The 24838-nt window shown below is 32.4% G+C and overlaps 1 protein-coding gene across 1 annotated transcript in view; it reads right to left on the reverse strand.

Annotated features, from left to right (window-relative positions):
• Window positions 1-15076: 15076 nt before the first annotated feature.
• The window catches only part of SGCZ (sarcoglycan zeta), an 832117-nt gene continuing 822355 nt past the window's right edge, over window positions 15077-24838 (reverse strand). The window contains exon 9 of the mRNA XM_020282783.2: window positions 15077-17887. Within this exon, the coding sequence (XP_020138372.1) occupies window positions 17693-17887 (195 nt within the window). The 3' untranslated portion in view covers window positions 15077-17692. The remainder of the gene's footprint in view (window positions 17888-24838) is intronic.

Below are 24838 nucleotides of genomic sequence, written 5' to 3' on the forward strand. Positions count from 1 at the left end.
TATAAATTACTTTTGCATATTTTTTACTTTCATTGAAACATAGTTTTGACATTGATACACAGCTAGCTTTTCTTTATTGAGAAATATATTCTGTAGTAACAGTAAGAGAATCCTGGTGGTGAAGGACTTTGATGTCTCTAACTTTAAATCAATTCATAGTATATTTCTGATCTTTGAAATACACATTTTATATCTTTCTCATAAAAAATGCTTTATTTTTCTAGCAATATATATGCTAATGCATTCATATATATAGACACTATATGTTAATTCTTTTTTGGATTATTGGATGAAACTTTCCTTTTTTAAAATTGTAATTTGCAAGAGTATACATTGTAATATTTTGCAACCACAAAGATAAGGAATAAGAAAATTATTTAATATGCATATACACTTTATGATTGTGCTAGGCTTTTTTTTTCCTTGTGCTGGGCTTTTCTTATGCTTTGGAAATACGTATTTTTTTTTTTCTGCAAGATTTGTTTGAGGTAGTACTTCTTGGCTGGCATAATAATAAGTAACCAGATTGTTTTTTAAAATAGTGGAGGCTAGGTGTGGGGGCTCGTGCCTGTTAATCCTAGCACTCTAGCACTCTGGGAGGCCAAGGCAGGAGGTATTATTTGAGCTCAGGAGTTCGAGAACAGCCTGAGCAAGAGCAAGATGCGTCTCTACTAAAAATAGAAAAATTAGCCAAGGGTGGTGACATACACCTGTAGTCCCGGCTACTTGGGAGACTGAGGCGGGAAGATTGCTTGAGCCCAGGAGCTGGAGATTGCAGTGAGCTATAAGGATGCCACTGCACTCTACCCCGGGTGACAGAGCGAGACTTTGTATTAAAAAAAGTGGATTTTTTTTCTAAAAAATACTGATACTGGTATGTTGTTGCAAGGGCATCACACATTCAAATTTATTATGTACAGTCTAGAATTAAAAATATTATGTTATTAGTGCTTATGAACAATGGTTAAAGAAGATTCAAAGATTTGAATCAGCAAATAATGGACTGACAACTGGCTTATCTTTAAAATTGGCTTTATCCTCATTTTCCTTTTAACAGGAGAATATTTTCATCAGTCTGTGTATTTTTATTTCCACAAACCTTTTACAATTATTTAAGGTCTAAATTTCAAAAAATATATAAAATTAAAGGTGTTCTGGGAACAAATAATTTTTTGAATAGTCTATATAAGGCAAGCATTATGAAATTACTGTGGGATCATACCGTTGTTAGTTCTATATATTATTCCTACGTGTAAAAATATCACACTTCTCCAGATTCTCCATTTCTGTAGCTTGAGCTCAGGGGTCATATGAATTCTTATAAAATGAAAAACGATGATCGAATTTCAAACAATTTGTATGTAACATATAATTTTATATACTTGTCACAAATAACACTTGTGTCAAATATTTATAGTAAAACATAGAACTTTTCATGAGTATCAAAAATAGCAATATGAGAGAATCATAATTCAAAATGGCACTCTACGTATAACAAATAGAAAATTCCTAGGGTAAATTAGAAAATTTTTATCTTTCAAAGTGTTACGTTATCTGAGTATGCTTTGGACAGCTGGCTTGAGAACACTTCTCGCACAATAGTATGGCATGATTTATGTAATCAAAATCTCAAGTGACAGTATAGTACACTGCGTTAAAGCCTAGAGCAACATTTCCCAACATATACTTCAGTCTGATATTCTTTGTAAAAAAAGATTTCTCTGGTTAAATAACTGAGAGCTGTTATAGAATGTATCTCCATCTGGAAGTTATTCAGTACATAGTAAAGTCTTTAACAAGTAATGAAACAAACATGCTTGACATTTATTATCAAATCTTTCCTATGGTTTTTCTGTTGTTTCTGTTCAGTATTGTTTTGCTGTCTGTCCATATGACTTTTTCCCCCCCACAACTCTTGCTGATATTTTGTGGAACTAAGTGTTCAATGAAACATATATTTGGAAATACTGATTCAATGTAACATAAGTTTATACTAGGAGATTTGTAATATCCCAGTCTGATAAGAAATGAATATTGCTGCCTTCTGCATTATGGTTCTTATAGAAAAATTGATTAAAGAAAAGATATATTTGCAGAACATTCTTAGATGAAGATACTTATATTATCATAATTAGAAAAAATAAAGGATTGGTTTCTATTCTGAGTGACTATTTCAATCTGGCATTCACTTTTTTAGATATTTTGATTCTTTTTAATTTATTTACCATTATTTTCCCAAAGGAATGTTTTTCCTAAAATAAGCAATATTATTAAATAGCAAAATCCTTCTATTAAATGAGAGACAAATATCATAATTTGACTGCAATTTGCACTAAATATTTTTATTTATATTTGTTTAAAAATCAATATAATGTACATTTTAAAATTTTACAGTGTAGAACATATATATTTTCAAACAACTCCAATATAAACATATTTCTTAAAGAATATAATACACTGTGTAGAAATTTATTGGAATGTAAATATTTTATTATAACAATAATTTAACTAAAGTGATATTTTAAAATTAAACTGTACAATATTATATTTTTGAAAAGTATGCATAACATCTTAAAATTATATAGGAACATTAGCTAAACTGACATAAATTATATTGTCCTGGTAAGTGTAGTTATGTTGTCAAAATTTATTTATTTTTCTTGTTACCCAAAATATATGGCAATTATTAAATTTTGTATTTAGATATAACATTTTAAATTTATTCAAAAGCACAAAATAAACTCAAATATGTGAAATATTAAAAATGCAAGTCTTTGAAATTAAAGACAACAACCAAGGAGAAAAAGTATGGTAAGATTTCAGCACACTTTAAAGCTGGGAAATGTTTTTCCTGGAAACTAGGCTTATCATCATAAAAAGTATATAGACTTTAATTATTATATGGGAATAGTTAACATACAGCTGTTAAATTTCCCAAAAGAAACTAAGGATGCATATCAGATTATGTAGACTTGGGGTAAGCATAATTATATCATCCAGAGTTTCCTATACATTTCGAGTAACTACAAAGTTATTTCTGTGAATGGCCTTACATTTGTGTTCCTTTGAGTCATCGAATTTTGAGATAAACAGGTTTTTATTAGTGTAAGATGAAAATCAGATGCAACTAAATGATTGGATTTTTTATATTTAAGGAATTACTAAGGAAATTCTACATAAAACTTATCCCTATAACTATTTTATGCCAAGAAAATTTAATCTTTTATTTTATAAAGAAGGCTTATGTTTTTTGCAATTATCAGTGTATACAAATAGAAAATTTGGGTGTTTTAGTTTAAGACTTTTTTGTTAGGTTTTCTTGGTAAAGAACAGTGTCCCATGGAAGCTATGGAAACAACCCAAGTGCCCATCAATTCATGAGTGGATTAATAAAAGGTGGTATATGTATACCATGGAATACTACTCAGCTTTAAGAAACAACGGTGATATAGCACCTTTTGTATATTCCTGGATACAGCTGGAACCCATTCTACTAAGTGAAGTATCTCAAGAATGGAAAAACAAGCACCACATATACTCACCAGCATATTGGTATTAACAGATCAACACTCAAGTGGACATATAGGAGTAACATTTATCGGGTGTCGGGAGGGTGGGAGGGAGGAGGAGGGGATGGATGTATACAACCACAATGAGTAAGATGTGCAACATTTAGGGGATGGACATGCTTGAAGCTGTTACTCGAGGGTGGAGGGGGGCATGGGCAATATAAGTAACCTTAACACTTGTACCCCCATAATATGCTAAAATAAAAATAATAAAATAATAATAAAAAAAGAAAAGTGTCCCAATTATATCTTCACCTGCTTGATAAAGATATTTGGAGAAAAGTGCAGATAATTGAATGAAACTTTTTAGGTACCAGATTATTACCTTAACTACATATTCAGAACATAATAAAACTCAGAAAAATTCTAACTTATTCAGTGAATAACTATTATTCTTAGCCATGTACTTTACTTTCTCTTTGCTGATTTTTGAGATGATTTTTATTGTCTTAGGTCATGATAAAAGAAGACAAATCCAGACATCATGGGCTGATAAGCCAGGCCTGCAGAAATTCTATCACTTCAAGGTTATCATCTGCCTTCATATGTGTATTATGTATATATGTTAATATTTCAATTGTGGAAGCCATCACAGAAGGGATCATATTTGCAAATAATGGCTTTGATTTTAAAGCAAATTATGCATTTTATTATTTTATTTTTTTTTTTTTACTGGTACACTTCATATGGAAAATTATGCATTTTAAAGAATATAATTGTCTTTAATCTTTGACTAGTTTTGATTATCCATTTCCCTTTAATTTTCAAAGTATAACATAGTTTGTATAATTAATTCAAATTTTTGAACACTGATTGTGTTTTATGAACAATGATTGATCACTGTTCTGCAGTAAGTAGACATTCGGAATTCCTTTTGACTATCCATTTGCACAGCATTACAGAACTTAGTGTCAATGCAGGACAAACATAAATCATTTACAGCTAAATTGGATAAAGTTTTTACCTTTACACATATAGATTAAATATATTTCTCCACCATAGCAGAACAATTTAACACAATATTTCAGATAAAATGCCAATTTTCTTTGACATTTTCAGTGCAGCATTTTAATTTCAAAATATGTGGATGAATTGCATAAAAAGAACAATACATTTTAGAAAAAAAATGCTACCATGTTCTATTGCTCTAACTTTTCTTGTATTATAGTTAACAGTTTTGGCATTTATCACATTAACCCAACTAGATCAATCTTACTTCAACTCATAGGAGTATGATAAGTAGAGCACAATTGTATACAAGCATTTGCTAAATGTAGATTCAGATTTTGATTATAAATAATACAAAGCAAAACAAAAAAGACAGAAAAAGATAAAGTTGAAGCAGCGTAAGTTCAAATACTGTTATTTTCTAATTCCTAATCTTCAATTTTCCTAACCTTTATGATAATGATCTGAATTTTGCCAGATGACTTTCTTGAGCACCTATTCACAAAATAATTTTAACTTAGTTAAAGCAAATTATCAAATAACACTTTAATAATATTTCTTAGAAGAAATGTATGTTATTTTTGGAAGTCGAGAGGAAATTTGCATTTATGTAGTTCAAGTTTTTAAAACAGTATGGGGAAGTTAAAAGATCAGACTAGTAATGCAGGGGCTGGGAATCTATTTTTTAGTGTCATAACTGACCATAGGTAGATCACCAAACTGAACTGATTCATCTTTGAAAACCAGAGAGTTATTGTAATGCAAAAGGTAAGTTGCTAATATTAGATATTGGTTCTCTGTTTCATTGTTTTCCTCTGCTTTAATTCTTCTAATTAATGAGTACTTATTACCATGTTCATTCCATCCTACCTTTGATAAGATAACCATCAACATAATAACAAGCTGGATTTAAGAAAATGGCCAAAAATGGCCTAAAACAAAATCTGAAGTTTCTCAGTTGGAAAATTATCTGATCCTACTTCTCTATATAGTTGTTGAATGGTTTCAAGGTTGAATACTGGGGATTCTAAATACTACACTGTTTCTAGGCCAATCAATATGGTTGGTCATGAAGATTTATCAGACTATACTCTGGGGCACCCTAAATTGTACAAAACATGAGAATACCCGATCTTAAAAGAACAATTTACTTGACTCCCTTATCTCACTGATATGATTCCACATGCTCTTAGAGACACATCATAATAATTTAGATTCATAATTTAGTGTGTTTGATAGTGAATTTTTAACTGCCTTCACAGTAATTGAAGATACTAATAATTTATTATTTAATTATCATAGAATTGCAGGTATGGAAAGAATCATGTCAAACTATTAGGAGCATCTTGCAAATTCATGTTAAGACTACAAATAAAATATTCCATAATGATGGAGGAACACCTGTCTCAGCAGATTTATCCCAAAGGGAAACAAAACTGTTTCAGTTGGAATATATTTCATGGTAATGCTCAGGTTAATCTTACAGCTGACTCGTTCTACCAGGCCCCTGTTCAAGAGAAAAAGTATTATTCCCCCAAAATACATCATTTTACATGACATGAGCCACACTGAGGGTCTGAAGCATTTTGTAAGGGCCAGAATCCAGAGCAAATATGGCCCCAGTAAAATGCAATTACACAGTGAATTAACATTCTTACTTTTTAGGACATTAAGCATTAAGGCTCATATTTCTCATCATTATAATACCATTTTGAGATTTTTTTTTTTTTGTAAGGAGAGGGGAATTCCATAGTACATTTTTTTTTTTTTTTTGTAGATGCTAGGTAATGTATCACAGTCACACTCAAACCAACATAGTTTCCCACATGCAACCAGGAACTAAAATTAACAGAAATGTCTGTGTTAAAAGAAGCTTTGTCCAAGCCCAAAAGATGAGATCGGACATGTAAGAGTGATTGAAATTGTAATATCAGTTGATGATTTAGAATTTAACTGTAGATTAAAATTTGCACTAAATGCTTATTTTTACTTTTTATTTCTCTAGATATAGTATTCTTTTATATTTTAAAATATAATTAAAATTTTATTAGTTGCTCATCACATGATTCTATTTCCTAATTGACATTCTGGTATCCAAGTGGTTGGTTGAGTTGGTACACATCTTACTAGAGAACACCACACAAAATGTACCAAAAAAGGCCTTTATGACTTGAAATGATAAGATTCGTCTTATTCTTAAAGTTTTTATCATAATGAGTCTGAGCGTGATAACATCTCGCTGCTTATTTTCTTCATAATCTTTCACATTATGACATTATCTTGTTTATTTATTTTTATGTTATTTGTGGTCTGAGATTTCCTACCAGCACCTAGGATAGCACCTGATATATATAGATACTCGTTACTATTTAGCAAATAAATAAGCAGATGAATGCACTCAAATCTAAAGAAAAATTCGCAATAGAGATTTATTACTTAATTTCTCTCAAATACAACTTTCTTGTCTATAAAACTTTGATTAAACTTTATCCAGGAATAGTTGAGATTATAATTTTAGAAGTAATATAAACATCTTACTTCAGTGTACACAAGACAACATATGCCTAACTCATCTTAGTTTATTTTTGTCTTTGAACAGTAGACTATCAAGTAATATTGTTATCCAGAACTCAGAAAACAGCTTGCATAACCCAGATAATTCTATTGTGCACTTTGAATTACACAATAGTCAATCACTGATCAAATGCTTGACAACTTGTTACCTCGGTTCCTTATTACTTTCTTTTCAGTACATTGCTATACATATTATACTTCCACATCAAAGTAAATGTAAATTCTACCTAGCATGGAATTTACCACTTAAAAACTGTAAGGGATGTTAAGGTAAAACTGATGCATCTAAAAATTGGAATTTAATCACCTTATTTTGAAAGTCAGGAAACTGAGGTCCAGTGTTGAGTTATTGAGTTGAAAGACCTTGAGATCATCTGAAATAGAGCAGATGTGCTGCAATGAATCAGTTACTCCAGTACTTCTAAATTATAAACAATCATGCCACTCTTTCCTGGAAAGCTTGAACTTAGTCCTAGAATCATTCTCAATACAATTTTCCATTTCGATATCCTTTTTCAATTGGCAAGAGTTGGCATGCAAGGTGAAATCCATGTGCAATCACTGATAAAGTCTAAACCTCTCACTTAGATTAGGAGTATATGGGTAATTGAATGCCATTCAAAGCATTACAGGAATTACATTCTGATTTTTTGTCTTCTAATTTACTGGTGACTTAAAAAATCATTTTAAAAATGGATTTAAAAAATCAAATCCATTTTACCTATGGGAAATTTATTACTTCAAGATAAATAATGTATCCCACTAAAAATAAATAATTAACATATACTTTAAATAATGAAATGTATAAGGAAATTTATATTTATTCTTTTAATATTCTACTTAGAAATTTCAATTCTTATTTTATGATTTTTTTCTATTAGTGCTTTGCTTTGAAGCTGTAACTTACTAAATTTATTTTTCAGGACTTTCAACCTACTTTTAAATACTGACTTCATATTATGTGTTATACACTCAAACATGCTGGAATGCCATTAAATATGATATAAATTCAAGATGATCTATAAAATCTAATTTGGTAATCAGATCGACTCAATGAAACAAAGTATTACATCTTTCTAGAATTTTGGCGATGTCTTTGTCTTTATATTTGCTTAATTAATTTTAAGAGATATTAATAATAGGTGACTTTCTCCATGATGTCTTCAAGCCCTTAGTTGTGGTGGCCAATGAATTCAGAATCTTCCACCAAGTTGTAAACAGCAGGAAAGTACTGAGTCATCATGTTGTTAAAATTTAAATAGTGTAGAATTTTGCCAGCCTTTTCATCTACAATACTTTTCAAATTGTTACTCTCCTATATTAAAAGATGAACTCATCCATAGATACTATTATATAACACGAATAAAATTACATAAGAGAAATTGTATGTATTTCAAAAAATGTCTGCCAAGTTTACAAGGGCTTTGTGTTCATTCCATTTATGTTTGACATTTTACACATTTGGTATTTTATTTTTATTTTAATGATTTATAGTTATGAATTAAGATTCTCATGCTTTGCAACACTCTAAACAATCTTATAACATATTATCTTCTATAAATATTAGGTAGAAGATAAGAGAAAACTTTAATAAAGTAACAATTTTAATAAAATTAATTTTAATAATATTAAAATTTTAATAAAACTAAGGCATTATGTTGTTTTACCCATGAATAAATACCTAGGCAATAATATTCTTTAGATTTAACATACGGAAATATTTATATGTTATGAGGAATTGGTGTATTTATTTTTCTGGAATGATGAAAATAATGTAGGCTATACCATTTTCCTTTTAATCCTTGGCTTTAGGAAACTTAAACATGCATGTAATATTCAACACATTAGTTATAGGGATTAACCTTTTTGTTGCTTTTGTCTTCCACAAAGTTCTCCTTTAATTTTGTTTTCCTGTTTTAATGATATACTGTAGGCTGGCGCAGTGGCTCACGCCTGTAATCCTAGCTCTCTGGAAGGCCGAGGTGGGCAGATTGCTCGAGGTCAGAAGTTCGAAACCAGCCTGAGCAAGAGCAAAACACCATCTCTACTAAAAATAGAAAGAAATTAATTGGCAAATTAAAAATACATAGAAAAAATTAGCCAGGCATGGTGACACATGCCTGTAGTCCCAGCTACTCGGGAGGCTGAGGCAGGAGGATCACTTGAGCCCAGGAGTTTGAGGTTGCTGTGAGCTAGGCTGATGCCATGACACTCTAGCCCGGGGAACAGAGTGAGATTCTGTCTCAAAAAAAAAAAAAATACTCTAAATTATAAGAAATCTTATATCATTATGGAAACAAGTGATATATGTAAATATAGATAATTATCACCTATAAAATATGGCTAGGTCAGCTAAAAATATTTGCAAAATAATTTGATCTAATATTTAATTGTAGCTTATAAAATATACTAAGCACTGTTTTTGAGGCAAGTTCTGTCTATTCATTTTATCACCACAATTTATATCCACCACTAAAAAAAAAAGTAAGTGGATTTGGCATGTTTGGAGAAAAAGTTTAGTATACACTTATAAGCTGTAATTAAATATTCATTTTCTGACATAGTCTTTCTCCTTTTAGTACCGATGAGATTTATTTTTATGATAGAATCAGGGGCTCAATTTATATTTTCAATGGTTTCAAGTGATTCCTTTTTTAAGTTAGAATAAATTTTTTCACTATCTGAATATGTTTAACTTTTTAAAAGTCATTAGTAAACACTAATAGGAAGATTTATCTATTACGATACAACCTACTTTTATGGTAAGTAATAGTTCTTTATTAGAAGAGAAAGAAAAATGTACTTTCCCTTCAAAATTTGTCATATGTTCTCCAAAGAGGGTAAGCTTCTTCCTGGTAATCAGAAGAAGCAATAGGAACATTTAAGGTTCACACAGGTGCTATTTTGGGAGCAGTTCCTTTAACGATATTCTAGTGTTCTGAAAATATATGATATATTAGAGATACTATATGCAATATACATATAAAATATATAATATTACATTGGAGTTATTGGCTTAATATTCATTCCCAATCTCTATTTCCAACACCTCCATGTGAAATAATATATCCCTGTCCTTGGTTCCTAACACAGAGCTCCTAAAACCCTCTTAAATAAGGATGCTAAGATAAACTTTTGTTCTAGTGTTTTGTTTTTGAGCCAGTTTCTGATGTAGAGCTCCTAAGACCTGGGTAATTTCCTGAGTGATAGGAGTGTCCTTTGCTCAAATGAGTTGACTCTTGGTAGGATTCTGAGTGGGAGGTGGTCACCATGAAGACCAAGCCCTAAAAGAAGTTTGAAACTTTTTCGCCCCCGCTTCCCTAGCAAGAGGAGAAAATGAAGTTAATGATTGATCATGCAAAACCTTCATAAAAAATCCTCAGACTATGAGTCTCAGAGAGTTTACCATTTGGTAAACACATACATGTGCTGGTAGCCACACCCCAACTCTTTGAACTCCCTTCCAAACCTCACCTCATATGCCTTTTCATCTGGCTATTCATTTGTTTCCTTCAAAATATCCTTTGTAATAAGTCATCAATAGTAAGTAAACTGTTTTCTGTTAGCCATTATACCAAATTATTGAGCCCAGAAAGGGGTCATGGGACTTGTAGCCCATTGGAACAGAAGTTGTGGGTAACCTGAGTTCATACTACTTATGGCTTGGATTTGAAGTAGGGAGGAATCTTGTAGAGACTTAACCTTTTGAGTATGTACTAATTCCAGTTAGTGTCATAATTGTTTTGAACTGTAGGCTACCCAGCTGGTATAGGAGAACAGGTTGGTGTGGGAAAACAAATGACACAGCTGGTCACAGAAGTGCTGAGTGTGAGTAAAAAGTTGTTTTTCCTCATTCACCCCTATATATACATATATATATATGTATATATATATATATATAGAGAGAGAGAGAGACAGAGAGAGACAGAGAGAGACAGAGAGAGAGAGAGAGAGAGAGTTTACCAAATCCAGGCATTATTACTATGGTCAGTAAATGGCCTGAGGGATCGATCTGCTGGGAGTAAGCAGACAAGCATCTGGTTGCATACATATTAGAACCATCCAGCATTTTACTGGAGATAAAATAAAGTGACAGAATATATATAATTCTCCAAACTGAAAACATTCATTTGTGTTCTGTTTAGAATTAACATTTGAAAGTCTTCATAAGAAGTGTAATTTGTTCTGTTTTTGTGTTTGTTTTTAAATGATATCTGGACCAGTGTATAGAGACATTTGGATAGCAAAGTAAAAAAGGTAAAGGTACCCCCATAATATGCCGAAAAAAAAAAAAAGGTAAAGGTAATAGTAACTATTAAAAAAATTATGATGGATACTATTTTTATGGAATCTATGAAGAACAATGTTATTCTCAAGGCATGCATAAAAATGGACTGGATATATTACTAAAAGTTAATAAAGTCCATGCTGTTGTCTCAAACTATGCTGGTTCTTGATATAGCGAATATAATATGAACACGGGGAAAAAAAGAAATACAAAAGTAAATGACAATTAGCATGTATTTATATTCAATGTTACATGTATATGTTTGTGTGTGTGATTAGATATACATATGTATAGGAGTATAAGTTTCTGCACATAGCAACTTGTCTCATTTTTTCCCCAAAATAAAATCAGAGGGATTCTAGAATAGACAAATTATTAGCTAATCATCTGATAAAGTGTAGTAATTTTCACTGTCAAATCAATTTGAATTATTTAGTTTCACTGTTCATACATTTAAAAGAAACAATATATTCACTTTTACATAAGGGGAGCATCTTTATCAATTATAAATATATAGATTAAACTAAATATTTTAAAAACACACATCTTAATAGAATTTATGTGAAAACACAGTTGAAAAAAAAGGTCTCTGTTCACTACTAATACTGACACCCTCTTTGAACTATTTTTTTCAACAAAATAAATGAAATGATAGCATGTGAGTTTTGATCCTCTTTGACTATCACATTTAATCATGGTTACATAGTAGCACCAAAATTAGGACAAAATACAAGAATTACAGGAGAGATCTTAAATGTTATGAGCTCATTGCATGCTTCAAAAGGTCGCATTTATGAGGGAAAAAAAGTTTCCAATTGCCAAAACTTTGATGCATTTTCTCCACCCCCCCAAAAAATATACCCCAATTCATTCCAATCTAAACAAAAGATACAATAGACTGATTTTTGAATAGATATGTTATCTACAGTTTATAGGACAGACAGTCCATTTAAATAGAAAAAGACTGTTTTTACATAAAGCAAGATAGAATACAAAAGCACAGCTTTTGTAATTTTGGTAATATTGCAATTTTACAAACATGTTGCATAGTATGTGTAAGAAAATAGTTCCATTTCATATATCTATATATACAAGAAAACATTTACATGAAAGTACAAAACAAAATAAATGAATAGTGGACCTGATTTAAAGAATTGTATAAATAACGAGACACTCAAACTCCAAGTTACATATTTCTATTGTTAGTGAATGTCCTTGCATGTCTTTAACCCTGTTTGGCTTTTATTTATAAATATTCAAACAAATGAGATAATAAGACTGAAAAAAAACAAAAAGAATCACAGTTCATTATAACTTATTTCCTTTAATGTTTTTCACTGATTTTTTTCAAAGAGCAGAGCCACATCAATTAACGCTTAAAAAAATAGCCCTCTGGTTCTAAAAGTATTTCAAATTAATATTTTCTCCAAATAATTTTTAGCAAGCATTGAAAGTTTAAACTCAGCTGAGTAAATTCATTTTGGGCCCATTTTGGAATATAGCCTTTATATACTGGTTTTATGAATACCAAGGAGTTTATTATGCATGTTTAAATATAAGCAAACCACACTAAGGAAGTTTTCCTTCTAAAACAAAAGCATTAATGTCTACAGCTCAGAATTCCACAAGGAGAATGTTGACTATCTCATGTTATAATTATAAGACCCCCTCCCATTCATTTGAATAAATTAGTAGAAGCAGCAGTGTTTGAGAGTTAAATACAATAGAAATTCCAGTCTTTGGTCTTTGACATTTAAACGACTAATGACCTGAAGTGTAAAACAATATGCATAACAGTGTTCAATGATATTATTCATTAGTTTATGATTGTTTAAAAAGAATAAAAATACAATGTAATTTTACTTTATGATAATGGCCTTTTCCAATATTCATTACTATAATATATACTGGTATATAGAGCAAATAATTTCTCCATGTGTCTTTAAATATGGTCAAATGAACACTTCTAATTAGACCAAAGCTATAGGAAGAATAAGATGACAAGACCTCACCCATATAAAACTCAAATATGAATTGGCTTTGAACGTTGTATAGAAAATTTGGCCATTAAATACCTTCAACTATTTTAATCATTTAACATTATTATATTGATGGCTGATACAAAATATAATACTTATATGCATTAGACACTCTCCAAGCTATTGCTGCCTCATACAGAGATACCATGTTTGCAATGACATAATTCGTAAGGAGTTTCATTGTATCAAATATTATTTTTGTAAAATAAGGTGTTGTCTAATCAAGTCATTCACATGGTAGAATATGTAGGAATTCTGAATGGATAACATGTTATAAAAAGTTTGGTAATTTATTTCTGTGAACATATTACTTTTTTCAAAAGACCAGCATTTTTTAGCTTGATGGAGATAAGTAATAATAGAAAGACCAACAGAATGTTTATATTTGGTAAGTATTTCTATTAATTTCCTAAATGGTCATTTTGAATGACATTCCTTTCCTTTTTAATATCAATTACATTACTGAAGTCTGCCAACCAAGCATCATTTTCCCAAAGGGACCTTAGTATTCAAATGGTAAGAACAAATAATGGAGGATAGAAAAGGCCATAGGAAGTTGGATGACAACATTATTTGCATTTCCATATTTATAAGCAGATTTTTAAGGTTCAGGAGATCACAAATGCTAGTTCAGACTAGGCCACTGAACACAAGATTGTCGAGTGTTTTCTTAAATGAATCAGTGAAATTTAGAGATGAAAGTGACCAATAAAACCCCTCTCACAAATAAGTAAACTATTCCTAAGATAATCAAATACATTTCTTAAGGATATTCACATGACTGGCTAGGAGCAGACCTGGAATTGGAGTCTTGGTGCCATTTCCCTACATTTAGGATACTGTAATCTAAGATTTCTGAGTTACAGTAAAATTTGAAGTATATAATTGTCTTAAATCCTTAGGTAAATAATTATGTTCCAGATTATAAAGCATTTGGTTCGTAATAAAATAAGAAAAATAACCCAAAAAACAGGACTAATAAGTACAGGTTAGAAATGTTGAAGATATTGAGCAAAAGAGCCAGAAAATTTGGAACATTTTTGTTGTTGTTTAAAGTGTTTTATTGAAATATTCTGAAAGAGAAAAGGTTAATGTGTCCTGTTTATATCTCCCCTTTTGATCGCCCAAAACTGAACTCAAATATAACTCAGTTTATACATTCCTGGCAAGGAATTTTAATGCTGGGAATAATACCAACCCCCTTTCTTCCTTCTTCCCTTCCCACCTTCCTGGATTAAACTGAGTATGATGGTATACAGAGACTGGTAATAAAGTATCTGAGTGGGCTCCCTTTAAAGGGATCATTTTCGGAGTGTCATTTGGGGAGGATGAAATTTACATCTTATAAGTAAACTGCATTATATATGTTACAACATTATGATGGTACTTGGAAATGCAGATAATGAATCTGTTTGGGTAGTCTGCAATTAAGGGACTTCTGTATAAAGAAAGATTCAAACCTTTTTAAAGGAAGGAAGGAAGGGAGGGAGGGAGGGAGGGAGGAAGGAAGGAAGGAAGGAAGGAAGGAAGGAAGGAAGGAAGGAAGGCAGGCAGGCAGGCAGGCAGGCAGGCAGGCAGGCAGGCAGGAAGGAAGGAAGGAAGGAAGGAAGGAAGGAAGGAAGGAAGGAAATCAAAGATTTTTAATAGCACTTTTCTAAGCCTTCACAAGAAGCTTGAATTCAGAGTCTGGGTCTATTTGTAGATTCTGAGAAATCTGAAATAGCCAGTCAAGTAATTTAAACCAATTATTTAGTGTTGGATGGAGAAGGCATTTCTATCATTATTTTTTTTTTCTACTAAATCGAATAGATATTTTTATATGATCTGGACATAGTTTAAATCTTTCAAGCTTATATATTATTTTTGAATTGTGTCTATACTTTTTGGAATATATTTGGATTAAAAATTTTGTAGCCCCTCATCAGAATTGGTTTTTACATCTTTTTTTCTCATTATTCTTCTCATCTTTTCTCCTTTTATGACATATGATTTAAATTTTCAGTGATACTTTCTGCCTTCTATAATTTTGTTCTTGCAACTAGAACACGTTAGAATTGGAAGGGACCACAAGAGACCATTTGATTGGATACTTTTGCTGTAAAGTTGAGTAAACTGAAGTCTGGAGAGATTTCAGCCTGCCTAAATCAGCTCAATTGATTAGTAGAAGAGAGCTAAGATTAGAAACGGGGCCAATTACTAATCAAAAGTATTGTTCCTCTTTGACTAAAAACTTTCTAATTATTTTAATTTAGGAATGATTACAACTTGAATATGTCTCAAATTAATACATAATGTTTTCTTTAGAAGTCCATAATATAGTGATTAGCACCCATAATTTCTTGAAATTTCTTGTATTTTACTTTGGGTATTTTGCAAAGATTCATGTGAGAATTTATCATGCTAAATTTGAATGTTGTTTTAATATAAGTTAAACTTATTTATGATTTTTAAGCATTTGTAGATCTTAATTCTTACTCCAATATTGATTTATAGATTTATATAATAACACCCAAACACAAGTCAAGTTTTATTTTAAAAAATACTGAAATGAACTAGCTTTCAAACCCTTCTGCTGAGTACAGTGAGATGAAACTTTTTCAATTATTCAATATCTTGTTATACAAATAAGATAATTCTGGCCAAAGGGTTCACTTTTCTCCTTGCATTACCCAATATTACTACTTTCACTAACCAAATTTCTTCAGCAAGTTCTAATTGCTCTCTTCACTCTAAGCTGTACAGACCTGAACCCCAAAGGCACTACACCCATTAACCCTCAAAATGAAGCTCCAACACATCTGTTAAAAGTGTGCATGGGGGAGAAAAAGGTTGATTGACATGTGAAAACTGAGGACTTACCTTATAGGAACCATAATCATCTTCCCATAATAGGAAATATTTAATACAGTTTTACATTCTTGGATTCTGTAAGTTTCAAGAATTTGAGTTAAGGAGTGTTGTGATAAATGAATCCACATATTCTGGAGTTATTTATTAGGAGCTAATTTACAAAAATGAGCAGTGGAGAATGGAAAGATCTGTGATTGCTGATGTCAGGGCAGCTTAACAGTCTAATAAAAGTAACTAAGTGTTAACAGCTGGATAGAAATGTGACCAACTTCCTTAAAATATAAATCTAATGGAATAAACACATTTTCAATGTTTATTAACATTTCTCTTTTTTACTGTTTAGTCAAAGATTTTTAATTTAATTTCAAGCCCCTTAAATCTTAACCTTCAATAAAAAAAAATGGAGAATAATTCTGAAGATGATATCCCAATGGAAAGTGAATCCGTTCTCAGCAGTATACATCACATTAGTATTTATTTATTTAGAAGATGATTGAATTTTTGCAGTCAGAGTTATGTATAAAGTGAGTGGAGCAAACAAAAATTTTACTATTAAAACCTAGGTGTGAAGGATAGCATGTGGATTTTTAAAGAAATGATCTATGAATCTCACATCCCTCTTAATCCTATCTCATATTGCAATAAATTAGATGTTTTGTTAAAAGCAAATACATCACATGCAGTAGCTAAGTAAATACTATATAAGGCCATCCAGATCTGGCAAATGACAATATAATGGCATTTTATTAATTCTGGAAAGATTATATTGCTGAGTGCTTTCAAAATTACCTAATGTACAAAATTCTAGACTTAGTAGACAAAGAGTAACAACACATTGAATTTAAAGAAACTAAGAAAACTCAGGGAAGGATTCTGTCGTGTTTTGTTTTGTTAAAAATTATGTATTGAATTTAATTTTTAGTAAAGCAAGCATTACATAATGCTTCAAAATTTTAAAATTTGGGGATAAAAGTTTACATCCAAAAAGATGAATGGAAAATTGTGCTTTCATACTGTAGAATTAGTTTTCTTACAGGGTTAACCATTTCATCTTGCCATTGGATACTGGGCATTTCATTTATGTAATGTATATATGTGCAGTTCATATCCAGGTCCTGCAAAAATCTAAAACTGTGTGCTTCACTGCATGTAGCAAAGGCACCTATGTTATTCTCCCTTTTGAGCAAAAGTCATGATCCAGTTTTCCTGCTGACGATGGTTTTTCCACTGCTGTGTCATTCACACTCTCTGTGTTGAGCAGTTCACGAGAGAAGGTGGCAGCGAATCCCAGCTCACACTGGAAGAAGTTGCTCTGTGGACCATTTGAAGAAGCTCTGGACTGATCACAAGGGAAACCGAGCAGAACTGTGAAGCAGACGGACAGGAACAAAAGGCTATTCTGGTGTGAGGAGAAATTAGTCACTTCAGCTCCACAAGCAGATGTTGCTACTGGACTGACACGTGGAACCTACTCCTGCTGGAGAAAGGTAAAGTTTGCCATTGGGGCAGACACAGAGTTCGTACACAGTCTGTCGAGAACTTGAGGAGCTGGGTAAAGAAGATGAAAATGAGCCGGTTGGTAGATTTCCCAGCCGGATTGTATCTGCATTTAAAAATATCTAGGGAGAAAGAAATTGCATTTTAATTCGTATTAGTAATCTATGTTCCTCAGAGCGTTGAGTAATCTACAACCCTCCTCAACATGGTCTAATAAGGAAGATGACATAACAAATAATTCTATTGGTTTAGCGGCCATGCTTTATTGAACAAACAAATTACATTCCTATGGTATAGCCCCCAAACTCTGCGGCTATCTTCTCCTTTGAGAGATAGTACACTCTGACAGAAAGCCCTTGATCTGAAAAGCAATATTGCACAATCTGCTTAAGGGGCCAATCCAGCTATTCAAACACCACAGAAAATGAACGATTTTCACAGGGTCTCTCAATTTAACTTCTTAACTATGCATATTCTAATGAATATATAAAGAAATAACGACGTCAGTGGATATGATATTACTGAAGAGGTAGGCAATTAATTAAAAAACAAACAAACAAAAACCCTCTCTGGGCTATTTTTAAAAATACTCATTAAAGTGCACTAACTTACAGTCCAAAGGATATATCAAGTAGATAATCAGCACAATGAGCAACATAACTATAGTACATAATCAGATTTGAAGTCTTCATGAAACATATTAACTATATTCAACACCTACTTTGCTAAATCTTCTGATTTGGGAAATCACTTATTCTAAATCATACACTCATCACTTTCAGGAACAGCAATCATACGGTTTTGACAAGCAAGGGGAAAGTTCCAGAAAAAGAAAAATTGGATTATGAAATTTACTGAGCAAAGAAACAGCTCTCTCTCCAGCTGTTTTTTATTCCATTGTTATGTAGCTAATTACTGCCTGAAGTGCATCCCTAAATTGACAGGAGAAATAGAGACTATTCCACTTTCTCCTTCTTTATGCTCATCCAAGTCCTATTTGGTTTGCACTAGGAGTCCTGCAGTAGTCCCTAAATATCCTCTTTGTTGCCATTTTTGTCCTCATATCAATTTTACCTAGAGTGAACTTTTGAGAAATAAAAATCAAATTATGTCATTCTAGTGCTCAGAACTCTCTAATGTCTTCCATCACACTTCAAATGAATCCTGATGTCTTTCCATGGCTCACAGGCCCTACAGGATCTAGACTACCTCATTGACATGATTTCCTGTAATTCTTCTCCTTGCTCAGTTCTTGTATTTTCTCAAAAAGTGAAAATACCAAAAGCACTCTAGCCTCAGGGCTTTTTTACTGTCTATTTCCTTAAACTGTAAGTATCTTCAGCTACTTACAAGTAGGGTCAGATATGAACTGTATGATTGGGGAACAGGGGTGGGAGGGAGATTTCCACTGTCCACCATTTTTAGATATTTTTAATTTTTGAACTACAGGCATCTATTGCATATGCAAATAAGCCATAAAAGGAATTCACATACCATGAACATATATATTTTAGAATAATTTAGATTCAAGCAAGTTTTCTCCAATCTCTATTCAAAGGCACCTTCTCAGAAAGAACTTTCCTAAGCACCCTATTAAAATAACACTAGTCCATTCATCTCTAACAGGTACACTTGTCTATAAGGAATGATCCCTTCATAACATTATATTAACTTTGTGTTTGTTCATTGATTATTTCTTCTACTTGCAAGTAAGACCCATGAAGATAGGGCCTGTCTTTGGTTCATATCTATGGACCAATGTACAGAATTCTGCAGTGTGTGCTGAATGGCATGATGCTCTTCCTTCACCTTGGACATGTCTCTCCCCTGTAGGTTTCAAATACATTCTCCATCAAACCCAAGTCATCTGCTTTCTCCTCCATGGATCTTTCCCTGATGTTCCAAGATGGAAGAATTCTTATTATTTTGCTTTCTCTTAGAAATTTATTATTTTTAATATCTTATTCTGCTGATCACTTAATATGTTATCTTATAGCCATGTTTATATCTTACTTTCCCTACTGAACTATGTTCTCCTTAAAGGTAGAACCATTCCTAATTTTTTTTATAACTTCATAGTGTTTGACCCTGCATATCCACCTTTAATATAATACAAATAATTGTCAAATAAATAAATAAATAAATTATAAAATAAATGAATGGCTGCATTTAGCAACAGTATTCATGGTTAAATATTATAACAGTATTCACGATTAAAAGGTATGTTTGTAGGTGTCAAATGTTGAAATATATTACCCCATAGTTGCTTCTGTTTTAAGTGACAGGAAAGCAAAGAGAGAGAAATGATTCTGTTCTAAATTTTTAACAATTTTTTTTTCTGATATGAAAGTAAGAAGTGTACAAAAGTAAGCAAAAGAACATGGCTGTGCATTTTTGGGGGATGGATGTTAGGCCTCATTTCCTCTTGTTCTGTGTTTCCATGCTGAGGGGCTTAGTAAGTGAAATGCTAATTTTAACACACTCTGGGCTGTCTTACTTCTCCACAGGGGAGGAGAGATGATCCTTTTTATTTGTTGAATTTAAAAGCAAGCGGACTTGTACAGCCCAGCTCCTTTTCCTTGCTTCCTTTTAGGAGCTAGCATGCATACAGAGAACAGGCATCTTTAAGCTTTGAAAATGCCAAAAGTATTATAGGGACAAGCTCTGGGTCTGCAAGGTTTAAATCAACAGATTTGGAAGTGAGTCCAAGAAATGCTAGGTGGGAGAGTGGCAAGATGGCTGACTAGAGACATCATTTGTCAGAATGGCCTGGCTGGAAGGTAGAATATTGGACTGAGAAGAGTGGAAAGGAGTCACAGTGCAGTTGTAGATCACAGAGAGAGACAACTGAGGCAACCAGAAACCCATAAAGAGAAGCCATGAAGCTGAGAAAGAGAAAGAGAAAAAGAGAAAGAGAAAGAGAAAGAGAAAGAGAAAGAAAGAGAAAGAAGAGAAAGAGAAAGAGGAGAAAACAGCAGCATGGATCAAACCCAGAGATGCTCGGAGCCCAGGGAAAGGGTGAGGGGGGTTTCCCTTCCTCCACCTACTTGCCTTTGGTGATCAGTGGGACAAAAAGTGTATTGAAAGCATTTCTGCCCTTCACAAGCCCAGGTACAGTGGCTAATTAGGAATAATGGGGTGAGCAAGTGAGCCCCATGAGTTCGAGTGTCCATAAGAGATATTCCATGGGAGAATACCACAAGAGACCAGAGTGCCAGCTCTCTTACACTTAGACATTTCTTTCTCTGCACTTCCTCTATTCACAGCATCTGAGAAAGTACTTTGAACTCAGGCTGACTGGGAGCTGCCAAAGCAACCTTAAGAAAAAGGAACAAATCAGTAGGTGTTAATTTACCTGACTTCAAGCTATAGTACAAGACTATAGTAACCAACACAGCATGGTACTGGCACAAAAACAGAAACATAGACCAATGGATCAGTATAGAGAACCCAGACATAAAATCATCCTCATGTTGTCATTTGATATTTGACAAAGCAGACAACAATATACGCTAGGGAAAAGACTCCCTATTCAATAAATGGTGCTGGGAAAATTGGATAGCCACATGTAGAAGAATGAAACAGGATCTTTACCTCTCACTACTCACAAAAATTAATTCAAGATTGATAAAAGCCTTAAACCTAAGGCATGAAACTGTAAGATTCTAGAAGACAATGTTGAAAAAACTCTTCTAGATATCGGCCTAGGAAAAGAATTTATGAAGAAGACCCCAAAGCCAATCACAGCAACAACAAAAATCAATAAACTGGACTTGATTAAATTTAAAAGCTTCTGCACAGCCAAGGAAATAATCAATAGAGCAAATGGGTAACCTACAGAATGGGAGAAAATATTTACATGTTATACATCTGATGAAGGGCTAATAACCAGAATCTAAAAAGAACTCAAGCAAATCAACAAGAGAAAAATAAAACAACCCTATTAAAAAGTGGGCAAAAGACATAAATAGGAACTTTTCAAAGACTACAGACTAATGGCCAATAAACATATAAAAAAATGCTCAACATCTCTAGTCATTGGGGAAATGCAAATCAAAACCACAATGAGATATCACCTAACTCCAGTGAGAATGGCTTTTATCCAAAAGTCCCAAAATGGCTTTTATCCAGCATCCCAGATGCTGGCGTGGATATAGAGAGAAAGGGACATACTTACACACTGTTGGTGGGACTGCAAACTAGTACAACCTCTATGGAAAACAGTTCAGAGATTCCTCAATGAACTAAAAGTAGACCTGCCATTTGATCCAGCAATCCCACTAGTGATATTTCCCAAAGGAAAAAAGCCATTTTATCAAAAAGACACTTGCACTCGAATGTTTATCATAACACAATTCACAATTGCAAAGATGTGGAATGAACGCAATGCCCAGCAATTCATGAATGGATTAATAAAATGTGGTATAAGTACAACATGGAGTACGACTCGGCCATAAAAAATAAATTAATACCTTCTGTAACAACCTGGATGAACTAGAGACAATTCTAATAAGTGAAGTATTACAAGAATGGAAAAAAACACCAAATTTATTATTAAATTGGACTAACCAATTAGTACTCGTGTGTACATATGGACATAAAATTCAATGGAAATCAAGCAGGTGGGAGAGGGGAGGAAGGAAATCGATAAAATCACACCTAAAAGGTACAATTCACACTATCTGGGTGATGGCACACTTATAACTTTGACTCAAACTGTACAAAAGCAAATCATGTAGCCAAAATATTTGTACCCCTATAATATTCTAATATAAATAATTTTAAAAATTCTCAAAAAATTAGAGAAAAAAAGAAATGTTAGAAGCTGGTTTGGGCCAAGAAACCTTGAAACATTCATAATAAGGAGTGGAATATGCAAAGCTAAAGAACATGTAGAGAAGAAGGCTTATGTGGGATTGATCAATGACTGTAAAATTTTATGAATGGTGCCTTCATTTGTAAGCACAGAAAATATGTGTTGCTAGTTAGCCCTGGTGGATTTCAGGCTGTGGCTTACACCATGCTACATCTCTGGCTTTTACAGCTTTGGAATTGGTTGTCTTTCAATTGGTATAGTTTGGGTGAATAACTGCAGTGAATAGCTGTTTAATACAGGTAAGATTTGCAGGTGGCAATCTTAGAAATCAAGCCTGATTAATTGAGTAAGGCTTGGAGCACTTGGGCCTGATGGTGTGTAGCGCAGGCTGCTTCAGCGTAGCCATAATGGTGTTCGCCAGCTTTTCCATCCATTTAGGGGCTACTTTAGATGATATTTGGCTATATGATAATACTTAATTCCATTAGGCTTCTGATATCCAAACTGTAAAAAGAAGGTAGTTTTTATTAACAGAAAAATTCATTCTCATAAAAAGAGAAACTGCTATTTCTTGGCTTGAGATAGGAAGTAAAACTATGAGGTAAAAAGGGCTTTTATATATTTATTCCTTCCAGCACTCTAATCCTGAGCCTCTCCAAGTTTTTGCAACATGGATGGGCTTAGCTATGTCTTTTGCTTTCTGCCAAAGCAGTTACTTTGATGCTATTTGCTTTCCAAACTTCTGAAATTGGTATGTCTATTCTACATTGCCCTATAAACCATATAATCCATTTTTTCTGAAACTCTTCACTGTTCTCAAAATCATCTCTCTGAGCTTTTAAGTCACAGTCCCCTGTCTTCTGTGTACCAAGAATCCATATATCCCATTCCTAGCTGTTGAAATCAGGGCCAACACTTTTCATAGAAAATCTTAATTTATTTTCACAATAAATTTGTTTTCCTTCCTATATGATCTTGTTGTATATATATTGTTATGGGTCAGTTGTGTTGCATATGCTATTATGTCAATTACAATATTCTATATGCAATTATGACTCATGTTGTCCTCAGAGCTGAATTTGAAATTCCATGCACTACTATTCTGATATGACCTTGAATATTCTGCAGTGCAGAATTTTATATTCTTCCACATTTCCCCCATTATTTTGGATACCTCAATACCATGCCTGCTCTGATATTAAGTGTTTTAAAAATTATCTAAGGGTAGGAACTTTATATCCTCCTATATTATTTAGTAAATGATTAATCTGCCTTTCTGTGGCATAGTCAATGTAACAAAAAAGATTTTATATCATCTCATTCTTCTTCATGAGAAAATTACATCTATTTTATAATATAATATAAACTGCTCTACTTTTCTGTACTTTTATTTTATTAATATGAATACAAACCACAGATAAAACCTCTGGCTATGAGTTATTTGTAGCATAATACTCAATGATAATTACATGCTAACCTATAATTGAATCAAAGGATTCTGCTGGTATGTTGAATAAAAGAACATAAGTAAATGATTCATAAGTAAGAGCAGAACATAGACTAATATCCACCAATATTTGTTATGAATACTTTGAATGAAACAATTAGCATGATAAAAGCAACTCTTTAAAAAGAATGCAAGATGTTTGAGAAAGATTTCTGTCTTGCTGTGTTAGACTAATTATTGTAGTGTGCAATTGTTGTGGAAAAAAATCCTGAAAGGATATATGGATATATTTTTAAAATATTATCCACCAAGACACTAATATGGTCCTGTAAAATATATAATTAAAATTTCTCTTGAATAAACAACTGAATAATGGCATAAACATAAAAAAGGAATATCCTTATCTTGATTCTATTAATTTATGCCTTCATCATTACACCTGAAGATGTGTGAAATGCTCCAGATCATCTCCCTCTGAAAATTTATCCTTTCATTATTTTTGTTCTCAATTTGATCTGTGTGAATTCATAATTAAGAAAAAATAAATAACCAGGAGAAGAAAAAATACTAAAGAACTAAATTGGTTGGAACACCAACACAACAGATGTAGACCTTCAAGGACTTTGAGAATTCTAGTAAAAACATACAAGAATATGAATCATGTATAAGCACTCAAAACAATTAAAGTAGAATTAAAAACAAGCAGACAAAAGAGCAACTGCCAAGATATCCAGGCAGATTTGAAAATTAACAGATGAGGATACCAGAAATTAGAAACAAAAGCATTAAAATTAAAAGCTCAATGTATGG

Source organism: Microcebus murinus, chromosome 24 (genome assembly GCF_040939455.1).
Source record: "Microcebus murinus isolate Inina chromosome 24, M.murinus_Inina_mat1.0, whole genome shotgun sequence".
NCBI lineage: Eukaryota > Metazoa > Chordata > Mammalia > Primates > Cheirogaleidae > Microcebus > Microcebus murinus.